The sequence below is a fragment of the Chrysochloris asiatica genome, unplaced genomic scaffold, assembly GCF_000296735.1.
Source record: "Chrysochloris asiatica unplaced genomic scaffold, ChrAsi1.0 scaffold00349, whole genome shotgun sequence".
NCBI classification, from domain to species: domain Eukaryota; kingdom Metazoa; phylum Chordata; class Mammalia; order Afrosoricida; family Chrysochloridae; genus Chrysochloris; species Chrysochloris asiatica.
The window spans coordinates 621,589-638,940 of record NW_006408867.1 but is presented as its reverse complement, the minus strand read 5'-3'; the positions used below and the strand labels follow the sequence as shown (position 1 = coordinate 638,940).

The 17,352-nt window shown below is 42.2% G+C and overlaps 1 protein-coding gene across 1 annotated transcript in view; it reads left to right on the top strand.

Annotated features, from left to right (window-relative positions):
* FAM78B (family with sequence similarity 78, member B) overlaps positions 1-17,079 on the top strand; it is a 118,172-nt gene extending 101,093 nt beyond the window's left edge. Inside the window, exon 2 of the mRNA XM_006875988.1 lies at positions 16,333-17,079. Within this exon, the coding sequence (XP_006876050.1) occupies positions 16,333-16,855 (523 nt within the window). The 3' untranslated portion in view covers positions 16,856-17,079. The remainder of the gene's footprint in view (positions 1-16,332) is intronic.
* Positions 17,080-17,352: the final 273 nt, after the last annotated feature.

Genomic DNA, 17,352 nt, shown 5'->3' with positions numbered 1-17,352 from the left:
ATCTGAAACCTGTCCACCATGGGTGACCCTGCTGGTATTTGAAATACCAGTGGCATAGCTTCCAGAATCACAGCAACTCACAAGCTACCACAGTACAACAAACTGACAGATGAGTGAGAGAGAAGAATATGAATAAAAACCACTTTTCAAAGAATAGGCTCTGTGGGGCTCAGGGTTGAGGAAACTGAAGTACAGAAGGTGGAAGGGTAGGGACTCCAGGAGGGGAGCTGAGGCAGTGCCCCATGTACACTTGGTGGCTCCAGGTCCATGGGAGGAAGGTCTGTCCATCTGCCCCTGCAAAGATTCCAGCCAAGGAAACCCCTGGAGCAGTTGTACTTTGTCACTTGGGGTCGCTATGCTGTTACTAGTATTTCCAATCCTCTGTGGAAGGGCAAGGGGAGGTGCTTTCTTTACAGACACAGATGACGCAGAGCTTGGGTCTCACTGTGACGTGAGACCGTGGGCATGGCCACTGTTTGTGGTGCTGTGTGTCCTCTAGAACTTAACGTTCCACATGCCTGAATGGGAACTTCTCGGGTCTGAGCCATTAAAATACAGGCTCCTCTGAAGGAGGCCTGGTGACTCGGTGCTTAAGCACTCAGTTGCTAATTGAAATGTGGGTAATTTGAACCCACTGTGCCACTCCTCTGGAGAAAGATGTGGCAGTCTGCTTCCATAAAGACTGATGTTAAGTGCCGTTGAGTCGGTTCCGACCCATAGTGACCCTGTATAGACTTCCCGAGGAGCGGCTGGTGAGCTTGAACCATCAACCTTGCTGTTCAAACTGACCTTGCAGTCCAGGGCATTAACCTGCAGTGCTACATACAGATTACAGCCTAGAAAACTACGGGACAGTTCTTATCTGTCCTGCACAGTTGCTATGTGTCCGAGTCGATTCAATAGCAGTGGTCTTGAAGTGCAGTGAGTGAGTGACTGTTGCAAGTGGTTATGCACTCAGCTACTAAATTAAAAGTTGGAAGTCTGCACCCATCCAGGCGCTCCTCAGAAGAAACTCTTGGTGATCTAATGCCAAAAGATTACAGCCATTGAAAGCTTTATGGGGTGCAGTTGTACTCTGACACACATGGGGTTGCCATGGGTTGGAATTGACTGGATAGCAGCTGGTTTGGTTTTCAAGTGCAGTGATGTTAATAAACAACATTCCTTCAAAGAGAAGGCTCGACACAGCAGTTAGACCACAGACTCTCAGAACAGCACCTGGCATGCAGGAAGTTACCTGTTGGCTATAATCAGGAATGATTTGATCAAAACTGATAGCCAGAGAGCTGGAGGGCCACTGCTGTACCAGCATCAGCACTTGAGTTGATGGATGTTAGGGAAGTCAAGAGGCTCAAGGGAAGTTAGGGAGGTCCAGAGGCTCAGTGGAAGAATCTGAGTAGCCACAAAGGAGACCTGTTGACCCCCAAAATATTTTGATGTTTTAAAAATTAGGACAGTCATTTAGATATTATCAAACATCATCCATGTCAGTATCATTACTTTTCATAGTTTGGGGATCATTCACTTAATACCAGAGAGACACAGTGGGAAAGCATGTGATTTAGAATTAAATCTTGAGTTAGTAAGTGGGCTCTGCTCCTTAGATATATAACCATGAGCAGACTCCCCATTGGATAATAGGATGTATTATGATGCCCACCTCATTAGATGGATGCCAGAAATGAATGTGATGTTGTTGGTGAGAGCACCTTGTAAACATTAAGATGAATCAGATATAAGTAAAAACTTATCAATGAGAAATTTCCTTATGAAATGGTCCAGGGTTTCAGAGCTATGGCTAAAGATCTCCCACCTCGCCTGTCTTGAACTTTGGCAGCATCCAAGCTAAGAGTACAAGCAAAGGTCTACACACCATATTCCCAAACATTTAAATGTAATAAATCAAACTAAAAAAACACTAAATTAATTAAATAAGTTTATCCTCCTATCTTGGCAAATATACCTTTATAACAACCTAGATTTGAATCTAGAATTCTTGGGCTATTCACAGTTCTGTGGTGGGATATGGCAGCATAGGCCCCTGGCCACAACCACTCCTCTTCTCACCACTAGCTCTCTACTATAAGAAGAGGGATCACACATATGCATGTGGACACCCAACACACATGTCCAAATTGTATGTACATCCCTATACATAGTTACCCTTTGGATACACTTTGGGCCTAGGGAGAATGGATGCATGGGTGAGAGAAGAACTGCATGGGTGTTGGAGGCATGTTTGGGGCCATTTGGGCTGGGAATAATAGGATCCCAGGTGTCCAGAAGGTGGCCTGTAAGGAGGAGCACTGGCTCCAGGTGGGCACATCCTCTTAGCTCAATGTGGAGGGTTTTAGCCAAAAGACACCAGAGTGGATCCTTGCAAAACCCATGTGGGGGTCATGTCTGATTTCCATTAATTTCACAAGAGGGAAGGATAATTGAATTCAGTATCAGCTCAAGGCCTATTCCTATGATATGGAAATCAGGCATGCCTCCATCCTACAACTTTCTTTACCCCATTCTTACACCACCCATCCCATCAACAGAGCACTCTGCTTCACATCTGGGTTTGACAATCCATTTCAGTGGTCACACAGAACTAATAACAATACTCACAATTAAAGGGTTTTTTAGGGGAGTGTACAGGATACAATTCAGAAACAACTCAGGATGCAGCAGTTCTCCAGTCAGAAATGCTTCTTGTCTGCCATGTTGAAAGCTCTTGTCTTTGGCCTCTCAGCCATGTGGCCCGTCTGCCTCTGCCCTGCTCAAGTGTTACCAAGCACCTTCCCCTAAGCACACAGCTTTACTCAGTCCATGGGCCTACATCCCTGCAGCTGCTCTGTGTAGTCACCTCTGCCACTGCCTCTGATATCACTGCTTTTCTAGGAAGGGATCTCACATCCCACTCATGTTCTTCTTTCTTGGTGATCATGGATTTGTTCATGCTTCTGAGAAGGCCTTTTTTTAAAAAAAAAAAAAGTTAAGTTTTTATTGTGAATTAAGTGATAGTTTACATGGGAGAACATCGGCTTTACATCATCATTTCATTGCAATGATTACAATCTCCTCCGTGTATCATCATTCAGCAGTATTTGCTTCCATTCCCTCTGTTACGTTTTTGTTTGGGGGCGGCAGGGGGTGTACATGGACACAGTCAGAAATATATAATAATTTGAACAACCAAAGGGCACATTCTGCAAGCCTGCCTCCTGGCCGCCAGCACCCAGTCCCTCTCTTTCCAAGAGTCCAGAGTCCTCAGCTGATCCCTCTCTCCATGGCCTCATCTCTGCCTCCATCTGTAGTGCTGCTGCTTCTCTGGATAGTATCCCACATTCCGTTTGTGCTCTTCTCACTTGATGGTCCTAGGGTCCTCTGTTTCTGGGCTGTAAGATTAACTATTCCTCCGGTTTTGTTACAAAACTTCTACCTTTACAGTTGTGACAGTCACAATTAGTCATGATAATAATTACTCACTATTGAATTATAAAATCTTATCCCCATGAGATGCCTTCTTTTAAACCTAACTGGATGGCAGAACTAACAAATCCCAGTCTTAGAGTCCAGTATACCTTATTTGCATGGTCCCACCCAATCACTTTGTAGGAGTTAAGAACACTTTGGATAGAAAAGTCCTACCAAGTAAATTCAAGGTACCACAGTCACCTAGAGTGTAGGGCCATGACAGATGCTCTTCTAGGTCTAAGATAGCACCATTCAGAATCTCAAAGTCTCACCTGGAGCTCATCAGGCATGAAAAAAGCATTTCCTTCATGCATGGGTCCCTTGACTCCTATCCCACACTCCTTCAGGGGACCAATAGTGTTCCTGCACACCTGCCCTCCCCTGCCTTCATGAATGCTGCTGCCAGCCTCCCTCACTAGCTAGGTGATGTAGGACTTCGAAGAGAGAGAAGTGGGACTCCCCTGAGAGGTTACCCTGTTCCTCTTGAGCACTGGGAAGACTGGCTGGGTCTGGATAGAATCTGGATTTTAATCCAGGAATGGCCATTTGAATACAGTACTAACTATGAGCTTGTTTGATTGTAATTTGCATTTCTTCCAAAAATCAAATGCAAAAAGCGTGAAGTTTGCAATAATCAATGTTTTCTATTAGCTGTGAGCTTTGGGTCAATAGTTGATTGTCTAAAAGGAAAACACTGTGTTTTTCACAGTGTGGAGAAGTATTGTAAGAAAGAGGGGAATGAGATCATAATTTATATTGACAAGACTGCCTTAAAGTTTACAAAGCATTTGTTCATACATCAACACTTCATTTGATCTGTGTAGTAACTATGAGATTTAGGGAGGCCTAGAATTATTTTTGTTACTACTTTGCTCTGTTCCTCATGGGCACTCGGAAGACTGCTGGGTCTGGCTGGAGCTGGGATTTTAATCTGAGGCTGCCAGGGATGACTTGTGTGATGTCCAGGTCTCTGGGGACAGTTTTGATGTTTCCTCCATTCATTATCCCCAAAAACTCCAAAGAAGGTCAGATGAGCTAAAGAACACAATAAACCTCTTTCCACAGTTTGGTGCAATAGAAAAGTCAAGACTGGAGTCAGACAGACTCAGCTTCAAATCCTGTTTCTGCCCCTCCCTGTCTATGTGACTTTGGACAATTTACTCTGAGACTCTTTTCCTCGTGCACGAATGGGGTACTACTGCCTCTTAGGGCTACTATCATGGAGTACTGTTGCTTTATAGGATAAGCACTGGCCTGCTAACCACAAGATTGGTGGTTCAAGCCCACCAGCTGCTCTGTGGGTGAAATATGAGGCTTTCTGCTCACCTAAAGATTTACAGCCTTGGAAACCCTATACTGAATCGCTTTGAGTTGGAACCAACTCCTCAGTACTGAACAGCAACAAGGACTGCTTGCTATTAAGTGCATGCAAATGGAAGAGCTCAGTAAGGATTAGTTTACTTCTTTCTCTAAACCTGCTCCCATCTCTTTAGTAAGTTTTGTTGTTGTTGTTAAGTGCCATTGAGTCAGTTCCAAGCCATAGCGACCCCGTATAGGGTTTCTGAGGAGCAGCTGGTGAGCTTGAACCACCAACCTTGCAGTTCAAACAGCTTTGCAGTCTGGCACATTAACCCACAGCGCCACATTAGTAAGTTTAGGTACGTACTAAATACCTAATCTTAAATGTCATTTACTCTGTGCCACACAATGTGCTAACTACTTACATTCATGATATTGTTTAATCTTCACATCAAGTGTATCAAGTAGATACTGTTACTCATCCCTATTTTAATAGACAGGAAAACTGATGCAGAAAGGACAAGTACCTTGTCCAAGCTGACACAACTAGTAAGTGGTGGTGCTAGATTTACAAACTCAGGCAGCCTGACCTCAGAAATATGCTTTCAGCCAGTACGTTAGACCAGCTCTTCACTTTCTCTGTCTTCGTTGCCCATTGTCTTGAAGGAACTCTTAATTTCTCTTTGTAGTTTATCGCTCACTCTGTGACCCCATACAGAATGGCTTCCACTGGCATATCTTTACTGCTATCTTGATAATTACCAATGTTAATGGCTTTTTTGCAACCTCTCTCTCCTGCATGAATGTGACTTTTAATACTGCTGAATCCCTGAAATTCTATCCTTCCTGGCCTTTGGAAACTAGCTCTCCCCCTCTCTTTCTTTTCTGGCCCTCTAAACAGACCTCCTAAGATCTCCCTTTTATCCCCAAAGATCTCAACTATCACCATGACATCAAAAGATACAGGCAATTGGCAAATTTACATCTCATACCCTGACTTTGTCCTAAGTGCTAGACCCAACTTACTTCATAACTACCTCACAGACATAATGCCTGTATGTCCAGCCAACCCACAAAAGTAGAAGTATCCAAACTGAAATTAATTGACTCCTTCCATCTTTCACTTCAGTTCAGTTCAGTGCTTATTTCTTCAATAAACATTTTCAAACTCATTCTATGTGCCAGACATTCTTTTAGGTACTGGAGATGCAACAGTGAATAAAGCAGGAAATTCTTGCATTCTTGTGAATTACATCTGGGTAAGGAGGTAAAGGTGTCCTGGTGTAGCACTGTGGATTAATACGCCAGAATGAAAAAGCCATTTGAATTTCAAGGTTGGCGGTTTGGGCTCACCAGCCGCTCCTCGGAAAGCCTAGACAGGGTATCTATGGGTCGGGACTGACTCAACAGTACTTAACAACAACAAAGAAGAAATATAAAGCAGAGACAAGTTCTGTCAGGGCAGGATTTTTCCATTTTTAGGACAGTTATCAGGAAAGGCTGCACTGAGAACATGGTCTTGGAGCCAGGAACAAAGAAGACAGGGACAAGTCCTTCAGATCTCTCAGGAAAGAATGTTCTGGGTAAAACACACTGCAAGTGTAAAGGCCTGGAGATGGAAACGTATCTGGTATATTCAAGGAACGTCATGGGAAAGTGGGAAAGAGAGAAAAGGAAATGAGCTCAGAGAGGATATGGGAAACCAGATCACACAGCACCATGCGAGCCCTTTCAGTAGTTAAGGTTATTTCCTGAGTGGGTTGGGAACTGTGGGATCATCTTAAACAGAAGAGTGATGGGATCATGCATATGTTTAGCAAGATCATTTGGCTGCTGTGCTGAGAATAGTCTCAGGCAGAGAAGCAGAGACATTATTAGCAAGGAGACTAAATAGAAGGCTAGCAGTAATCGAGAAAAGATAAGTAACTGAAGCTTGGACCAGGGTGGTGATGATACAGGTGGTGGAAAAGAGTTGAATTGTGAATGTTTTGTGATGTTGGTGTCAACTAGATTTGCTCAAGGGTAGTATTAGAATGGTCAAGAGATACGCTAAAGGTTATTTGGCTTGGACAATGGAAAGGAGGAAGTTGCCATTCCCTAAGACAAGGAAAGTGCAGGAGGAGCAGGCTTGATAGAGAAGGGATAGAATTTTAAATTTTGACTTTCAAGACAAAGTTTTAGATGTGCATCCAAGTGGAGCTATCAAGTTTATTATATAGTTGTATTGTTAGGTGCCGTTGAGTTGGTTCCAACCCACAGCAATCCTATGTACTACAGAACAAAGCACTGATCCTGTGCCATCCTCACAATTGCTGCTACGCTTGAGCCCATTGCTGCTGCCACTGTGCCAATCCATCTTGTTGGGGACTCCCTCTTTTTCACTGTCTCCCCATTTTACCAAGCATGATGTCCTTCTCCAGGGATTGATCCCTGCTGATAATATGTCCAAAGTATGAGAGACGAAGTCTGGTCCTCTTGACTTACAAGGAGATTTGTTTGTTCTTCTGACAGTCTATGGTACCTTTAATATTCTTCTCCAACACCATAACTCAAATGCATCAATTCTTCTACGGTCTTCCTTATTCATTGTCCAACTTTCACATGAATATGAGGCTATTGAAAATACCATGACTTGGGTCAGGTGCACTTAAGTCATCAAACTGACATCTTTGCTCTTGAACATGTATAAGAGGTCTCATGCAGCAAATTTACCTAATGCAATACATTGTTTGATTTCTTGACTGCTGTTTCAATAAGTGTTGATGGTTGATCCAAGCAAAATGAATTCTTTGACAACTTCAATCCTTCTTCCATTTATCATGATGTCATTTATTGGTCCAATTGTGAGAAATTTTGTTTTCTTTACATTGAAGTGCAACCCAAACCTATCTTCATCAGTAAGTATTTTAAGTCTTCTTTGCTTTTAGCAAGCAAGGTTGTATCATCTTCATGCCACGGGTTATTAATGAGTCTTCCTCCAATTCTGATACCATGTTCTTCTTCATATAATCCATCTTCTCGGACTATTTGCTCAGCATAGAGTTTGAGTAAGTATAGTGAAAAAATACATCCCTGGGACACACTTTCTTGACTTTAAAACATTCACAGTCCCCTTGTTCTATTTGAATGACTGCTTCTTGGTCTGTGTGTAGGTCCCTCTGAGCATAATTAAGTGTTCCAGAATGTTCATTTTCTGCTATATATATGTTCCATAGCTTGTCGTGCATGATCCACACAGTTGAAAACCTTTACATAGGTCATTAAAGCACAGATAAACATCTTTCTGGTATTTTCTGCTTTCAGCCAAGATCCATCTGACATTAACAATTATATCCATCATTCCACATCCTCATTTGAATCCGGCTTGAACCCCTGGTAGTTCCTGATCATTATACTGTTAACAACAATTTTTAAATTATATTTAGGAAAAATTTTACTTGCATGTGTAATTAATGATATTGTCTGATGATTTCATTCCATTGGGTCACCTCTCTTTGGAATGGACAAAAATATGGACCTCTTTCAATCAGTGGGCCAGGTAGCTAGCTGTCTTCCAAATTTTTTTGGCATAGATGAGTAAGTGCCTCTAGTGTTGCAACAGTTTGTTTTAAGATTTCAGTTTGTATTCAATCAATTCCCAGAGCCTTGTTCTTGGCCAATGCCTTCAGTACACCTTGGGCTTCTTCCTTCAGTACCATTGGCTCTTGATCATATGCTATCTCTTGAAATGGTTGACCATCAACCATTTCTTTTCAGTACAGTGACTCTGTGTATTTCTTCCATCTTCTTTTGATACTTTCTGTATCATTCAATATTTTGCTGAAAGAATCCTTTAGTATTTCAAGTCAAGGCTTGGATTTTTTCCTCAGTTCTTTCAGTTTGAGAAGTGTTGAGTATGTTCTTCCTCTTTGGTTTTCTAACTCCAGATCTTTGCATGTTGCATTATACATTTGACTTTGTCTTATGAAGCTGCCCTTTGAAATTTTCTCTTCAGATCTTTTACCTCTTCATTTCTTTCCTTTGCTTTAGCATCTCTTTGCTGGAGAGCAAGTCTCAGAGTCTCTAATGACATCCATTTTGTCATCCTTGTCTTATTAATGACCTTTTGCTTTCTTTCTGTATGATGTTCTTGATGTCATCCCACAACTCTTCTGGTCTTCAGTCATTAGTGTCTTAATGCATCAAATTTGTTCTTGAGATGTTCTCTGAATACAGGTAGGATATGTTTAGAGTCATATTTTGGCTCTTGTGGGCTTGTTTTAATAGTCTTCAGCTTCAGCCTGAACTTGCATATAAGCAGTTGATGATCTGTTCTACAGTCTGCCTCTGGCCTTGTTTTGACTGATGATATGGAGCTTTTCTGCTGTCTTTTTCCACAGATGTAGTCTATTTTATTTTTGTGTATTCCAGCTGGTGAAGTCCATCTGTGTAATTTTCTTTTGTTGTTTATAGAAGGTATTTGCAATGACTAATCCATTGGTCTTGCAAAATTCTATCATGTGATCATCAGCATCATTTCTGTCACCAAGGTGATATTTACTAACTACTGATCCTTCCTCTTAGTTCCCAGCCTTTGCATTCCAGTCACTAGTAACTATGAATACATCTTAATTCCGTATTTGGTCAATTTCAGACAAGAAGTTGGTAGAATTCTTCAATTTCATCATCACTGGCTTTAGTGACTGGTACATAAATTTGAATAATAGTGGTATTAATGGTGCTTTTTTGTGGGTGTATGGATTTTAGCCTATCACAGACAACATTATACTTCAAGATAGATCTTGAAATGTTCTTATTGATGAGGAATATGATGCCATTCCTCTTGTAATTGTAATTCCCAACATAGTAAACCAGGTGATTGTCAGATTCAAAATAGCCAATACCCGTCCATTTCAGCTCATTAATGCCTAGGATGTCAATGTTTTTGCATCCCATTTCATTTTGACAACTTCCCATTTTCCTCGATTCATATGTGCACATTTGATATTCAATTATTAATGGATATTTACAACTATCTCTCCTTATTTTGAGTTGTGCCCCATCAGCAAATGAAGATCCTGAAACCTATACTCCATTTGCATCATCACGGTCATCTCTACTTTGAGAAGACAGCTCTTCCCCAGTCGTATTTTGAGTGCCTTCCAACCTGAGGGGCACATCTTCCCGCACTATATCTGACAATATTCTGGTGCTATTCATCGTGTTTCAATAGTCAACATTTTCGTGCTATCTGACAGTGTTCCACTGCTATTCATAAGGTTTTCAATGGTTAATAATTTGGAAGTAGTCCATCTCTCCTTCTTCCAAGTATGAGTTAGTGTGGAAGCTCAGCTGAAACCTGTCCATCATGGGTGACCCTGTCCGCATTTAAAATACCTGTGGCATAGCCTCCAGCATCATGAATACATCTTGATTGTGTATTTGGTCAATTTCAGACTACAACACTCAAACTACCACTAACAGACAAGTGGTGGACAGTTGGGTATATGCATGTGGAATTTAAGAAAACAACCCAGAGTAGAGATAGAAATTTGAGAGTCATCAGTGTAGATGATAGTTAAAGGCTGAGCCTGAGTGAAATTACCAAGGAAGTATGGATAAGTAGATAAGAGAAGACCAAAGACTGAGCCCTGGGGCTTTCCAGAATTAAAAAAATCAAGAAAGGAATCAGATCCAGCAAAGGATACTTAGAAAGGGTGGCCCGTAAGATAGAAGACATGAATTGTAGGCATGTGTCATGTGTCAGACACTGTTCTGTGCAAAGAATATGAGTACAAGGTAAACTTGAATCTCAAAGGTTCACTTTCTAATGAACAAGTCGGAACTTTGCGCAATAAAATACTGCTGTGAGTGGGTCCAGTGATTGGAGTCGGATGCCAGAGACTATTACAGCAACCTTGTTACATCTGTGAGTTGCTTCACCTCCCTCAGTCCTCTCAGTGAGTATTCTACTTTATCTCGGATCTCTTTTTGACTGTGTAGGTAATCAGTTGCCAACCCTTGGAGAATCTACCTTTGTAGCGTATCTTCTATGTGGTCCCTCCTCTTTCCTCCTTCTGCTACCAAGCTAGATGAAGTTAAATCTCACTTACATTGTTGCAAAAGCTCCTGAATGTTCTTATTACCTCCCCTTTGCACTCCAATTCTCCTTCTTATATTACTCTTCTTTCTGGGCACATCACTGTCCTGCTCAAAAGTCCGACTTCCTGTAGGACAAAGTGTAAACTCCTTAGCCCATTGTTAAAGTAAGCCAGAAACACCCAACCCTGCCCATGCAGCTTTGTCTCCAATCTTCCCAACACTAAACCCCCCACAGGTGGTCTCTTCACTGTTTCCTGGACACTCATGTTCATGTTTGTTGTCATGCTTTTTCCCAGGATGGGACCACCAATTGATAGTACTTTCTTTATTCTCAACAATTCATTCCCACATCCTCCACAAAGCTTCCCCCTGGCTGTTTGAATGCTGACATCTGTAGATTTCTGTTTTCAAGTGAAGTCTGTGCAAATCCTTGATGTATGTACATAGGTAGATGATGATTTGAGTAGCCACAAAATATATTCATTTATTCATTCACTCTTATTTACATGTGACTTGTTCCCACCCATCTCTAAAGGTAAATAACGTTCATTGAAAAGCATGGTATGCTATTCTAATAATAGAGTCTAGATAGTAGATGTTAGATTTTTTTTTTTAAATGAATATGTGGAGTGTAAAAACAATAAAGCACTTTGCTGTATGCAAGTTCTACCATGTTTCAGCTGCCTACTCATGAAAGTGATCCAAGTAAAATATTCGTATATTCCTTTAACAAAGACTTTGCCTTGTGCCAACAATGTGTTAGACACTACTGATTCAAAAATAAATGCTACGTTCCCAAACCTCAAGGAAATCATAAATGAGTGGGGACTATAGACATATAAGCCAATAATTATAATCTGGTACATGTAAATATCTGGAAAATAAGGTTTTCTGAAGAAACTTATACTCAAAGAATGAGTAATTAGATAGGGTGAAACCTAAGAGAAAGAATACTGTTGACAGACAGCACAGCTTGAGCAAATGAACAGAGGTGAAAAACAACATGGTATATAGGGAAGGGGGTCATGAAGAGCCACATATGTCTGTTAAGAAAATTAACTTTTGTCTTGGGTAATAACAGTGATGTCCACATGGAGGAGCCTTTGAAAGGTGTTAGGCATAAAAAGGGACTCACAGTGTGGCGTTGTAGGATAAGCAGTGGACTGTGAACCAAAAGGTCAGCAGTTCAAACCCACCAGCTGCTCCTTGGCAACCCTGTACAAGGTCACTATGAGTCAGAATGGACTGACGTCACTTCACAACAACTTAACAGGTATGAAAAGGGCAGGATCCGCATAGCGTGTTTGAACACTAAATGCTGCTGCCAAGTTGACTCTGACTCATAGTGACCCTGTAAGGTCAGGGTACATCTGCCTCATAATGTTTCCAAGACTATAAATCTTTACAGAAGCAGATTGCAACATTGCTCTTCCATGGAGCAGTTGGTGACAAAAAATTTGGCAGTCATGCATTTAAACCACTGCGCCAGTAGGACACTTTGTTCAAATACTTGTTCTTAAGTGCCATCAAGTCAGTTCTGACTCGGCGACCCTGTATATTTCTGAGGAGTGGCTGGTGGGTTTGAACCACCGACCTTGCAGTTCTAACCCAACTTGCAGTTGACTGCTTATCCTAATGCACCATACCAAGACTCCTGTTGGAAAACTGTTGTAGTTGTTGTTAAGTTCCATCAAGTCAGTTCCGACTCATAGTGACCCTGTATAAGGTATCCAAGGAGTGGCTGGTGAGTTTGAACTTCTGATCTTGTGGCTCAAACGACTTTGCAATCCAGTGCTTATCCTACACTGCCAGCACTAGTGCAGCTTAAAAGATGGAACTAAGTGAGATCAGTATTGAATATAAGAGACCAGTTATGATCTATTGCAGTAGACCAGATGAGAGATGCTGGATTAAAGGAGGGCAGCAAGAGTTGAGATAGCGAAAAGGAGATAAACTCAAGCACGACTTATGGGGTAAAATTCTCAGTATGCAGCCGTGGCAATCAAGGTAAAGGTTGAGAAGAGCCAACGATGATCTTCAGTGTCCTGGCCTGGGAAACTGGGTGAATGGGGCCACCCCCTGCAGCAGAGATGGGAAGAAGAAGGCCTGGTTTTTGGTGAAGATGAGCATTGGAGTTTGGATCATGTCGAATTTGAAGTGCTACTGATGTTCCATTCAAAGTACATAGTCCTCTTACCAGGTCAGAGACTGACTCATTCTCAGAACTTTCCAGGGACTTTTCTAAAGGAATTTGTCACTAAATAAGTCATTCAATTTATAAGCATAACTTTGCCTTGGAATGCAAATTAGTTCCTACATTTCATAAAAGAAAAATGATAGAATATTTGCTAAAGAAACAGTCACTTCCTTACTCATTGAAGTTAGGGCATAATGAATTCTGGCTATTTTCAAATTCAAACCTTCTCTTAATGAGTAGTAGGATCACTGGGATGGTGGAAGAGAACACACCTCAAGCCCAGAAGGTATTTCCAAAAGAGCAGTCACAAAAGTAACAGCAATGTGGATGGAATTAATACATAGCCTCTCAAAATTGTTACACCTAGTAACTGCACTTGGCTTGATGTCTTTGTTCTGATGTGCTGATTAAGATGCCTGTATTATTCCCTTATTTCAGAGAATCCTCCAACACAAGAATATCTTCCCTTTCTCCCTTGTTGTTGTGTTGTGAAGTGCTGTCGAGTCGGTTCCAACCCATAGCGACCCTGTATAGGGTTTCCGAAGAGCAACTGGTGAGCTTGAACTTGCAGTCTGGTACATTAACCCACAGTGCCACAACAGGCAAGCATAAAAGAGTAACTTTACTATATTAACTCTGTTTTGAGAACATCTGAGTCAAACTAAATTTTGTGATTTTTCCTACAAGACCTAACCTCTAGATCTTTGGCCTAAGTCTCTGTTCACATGGCTCTGAGAAGGAACATCAGTGAAACATGAACAATAAAGTCTGTAGAGACTTTATAGAAAGTAACCAAATTCACCAAGCCAAGACAGCCAATCATCAAAAGACAGTGTTGTTATAGAATAAAAAGTACATCCATTCAAAACCAAATTCTCCAGACAATATGCCCCAATTGGCACAATGTTTGGAACAGAAGGAGAGGTACAGCGTGCACTGCTGGGACTCCTCGTCCTCCAATGCCACAAAGAAACCTAGAGGCCAGTAGGGGCTGGACACTGCACCCAAAATGAAGCACAAGGTTTAGGCAACACAAAACAAATGCATAGTGACTAAATAACAGCATCAGCTCTTGGGCTGGGGCACCAAGCTGATTCCAGCATCACCATCTCAGACCGCCAACAAACTGATTAGGTCTCCAGCCAACCTCTGACCTATGTCAACTCAAGTGATATGCACTCCGTTTTGTCCAGTAAGAAATGGCTATAGAATTATCTGGGAGCTACCCCTCTGGCATGACTCCAACTAGCATGTGTAACAAAATGAGTTCTCTTTGAGTCAGGTCAATTTCTGCTACTTAGTTTCTGCCAACACATGATACACTGCAATTATTCGCCACAGTTATCATGGGCACAGAGACAAGAGAAAAGTTTCTTACAGCTGTAGGCTCACCTCCTCCCCAGGCCATCTAGCTTCCCTTCCCTTCAGACTGAGACTGGCTCAAATAGGAAGTGTGGTGGGAAGCCTGCAGAACGCAGCAATGTTAGTGTCTCCAGAGCCCCACATGACATGAGGTATGCTGAGATGTTATCAGCATCAACCCGACATTGCAACTCTTTTTAGACCTTTGCTACAAAGCCATGCAAAATCTTCCATTACTTCTCAATAGAAAGAAATTAATGCCAAACAAATTGACCATCTCTTATCTGATGATTAGTTATTAAGTTCTTAGGCATTATTACCAAACATCAATCCTGGCCCCAGGTGTAGCTATATGGAGAATGCCTATGGACTGGACTCTGCTGACTAACACTGACCCAAGAAGATGAGTCCAGCTCCCTGTGGCTAGCTACTTGGATAGCCTGAGTCCCCTCCACTCTGACTTCCTGCAGCACCACGTAAGGGTACTTCACAGGCACTTCCAGGTGGTATAGGGCTCAGAAGCATGGACTTTGGAGTCAGATCATTTCCTGCTCCATCTCTGACAATCTATCGAACCCTTGGCATATACCTTAGCCTCTTCAAGCTTCTCATCTCATGTGTAAAGTAGAAATAATTCATTTTATCTTGTTGCATATTTTGAAGATCAAGATAACATTGTACTTAGCACAGTAGTTAGAAGAGAGTAAATGCTCAAAAGTATCAACTATTACTACTACTATACATTGTTACTGTTATTATGGCAGGGAGGAGAGATATGGACTAAGAGTAGGACATGTTTTCCTCTCCTCCCTATACAAGACTGTGTTGTTGTTGTTATGTTATGTGCTGTGGAGTTGGTTCCGACTCATAGTGACCCTGTACAGAGTTTCCAAGGCTGTGAATATTTACGGGAGCAGAAAGCCTCATCTTTTGGAACAGCTGGTAGTTTTGAACTACTGACTTTAAGGTTCACAGCCCGATTCGTAACCACTACACTACCAGAGCTCCTTTGTACAAGATTAGGGCAGCACAAAGAATAGGCAGGAACCCAGAATAGCAAACTTGTCAAACTAAGCAATTAGGTTTCCAAACTGGACTTGAAGCCAATGGGAGAACAGCATGGTAGAAATAGCACACCTCCGACACTGAGGTGGTTTCTGGAAGGTGGTCATTATCTCCTTATTTTATCATTTTCTGTACTTATGTTTTCTATAAGGAGCTCTGATAGCATAGTGGTTACGAGTTGGGCTACTAACTTCACGGTCAGCAGTTCAAAACTACCAGCTAGCTGTTCCATGGGGGAAAAAATGAGGCTTTCTGCTCCTGTAAAGATTTATAGCCTTGGAAACCCTATACAGGGTTGCTATGAGTTGGAACCGACTCAACCACACAAAACCACGTTTTCTATATGTTGGATTGGCTGCTGACTAGAACTTAAAACAGTACTCTGTTGAGTAAAATTTCTACTACTTTCTTAAGAAATCAATGTATGTTTAACTTTGCCTCCTTTTCACTCTTTTTCACGTAGTAATTCCGTCTAAGTATATCAGATGTCAACTACTGCATCTCCCTACACAAACCAATCTTGCCCATACTCATATTTCTTGAGAAAATGGTTCTTGTCATGGAATGCCTCTAACCCACTGATTACAGTTTGACCATCCTAGCTAGTTGATGCCTCTTTGCTAGTCTCCAGCTGCCTCTGTGATCTTCTTGCTTCTAATCAGTCTGGCTACGGTTTTATTTAACATGCTTTTTTACTTTGTTTTCATTTATCCTGAAACAGGACAACAGAACTTTTTGACTTGCATTCCCCTCCAAACTTCCCTTTTACCCAAGTTGACCATGTTAGTAAGTGGTGGGCATCTCTTCAGCTTTTAAAAAATTCATTCAGCCTCTTTTCTTGTGCATCTCTTCTGCTTTGCCAGGTCAAGCTGGGAACTGCCTGACTTGAGGGAAGGGAGAGTAAAAGCCATCAGTGACTCAGATGGGGTGAGCTACCCTTGGTACGGGAACACCACAGAAACTGTGACCCTGGTTGGCCCCACCAACAAGATCTCAAGGTTCTCCGTCAGCATGAATGACAACTTCTACCCCAGTGTGACGTGGGCGGTGCCAGTGAGTGACAGCAATGTGCCACTGCTCACAAGGATCAAGAGAGACCAAAGCTTCACTACGTGGCTGGTGGCCATGAACACCACCACCAAGGAGAAGATCATTCTGCAGACTATCAAGTGGAGAATGAGGGTGGACATTGAGGTAGACCCACTTCAGCTCTTGGGACAACGGGCCCGGCTGGTGGGCAGGACTCAGCAGGAGCAGCCCCGGATCCTGAGCCGGATGGAACCCATACCCCCCAACGCACTAGTGAAACCCAATGCCAACGATGCCCAGGTCCTCATGTGGAGGCCCAAACGGGGGCCACCTCTGATCGTGATCCCGCCTAAGTAGAAGCAGGCTGGCTTGACTGTGTGTGGAGCACGCACTGCTGAGACACGCAGTGAGCTTGCCAGGGGTGGCAGGAGCCAAACTGAGTTTCTGAGCCAAAGCAGACCTCTCGGTTTGTCAGCCTTTGCAGCCACTTGTGAAGAGTAGTGCTGCTTCTTGGGTGGTTAGAACCATAATCCTTAGGAAAAGTCCCATCCTTTTAGAAGTAAAAGAAATCATTGATTTGACAGACTTGCTGTGATTACCATGCAAGTAGCCATATTTTGGAGCTGACCAGGATGGTTCTTTTATCTGAACTATTGACCATTTCTTTCCTGTGATATGCAGGGAATGGAAATGAAATTAAACAGTGCCTGTGGCAAATGCTGCTTCCCAACCAATTAGAAGTGAAGTGAAAACATCCACACCAGGTGTTCGTAAGGCAGTCTGACTGGAGGGTGCTGGGGGAAAGGTTGAATGCAAATGGGGTGGGGAAAAGATTGGGTGGTGAGGAAAAAAAT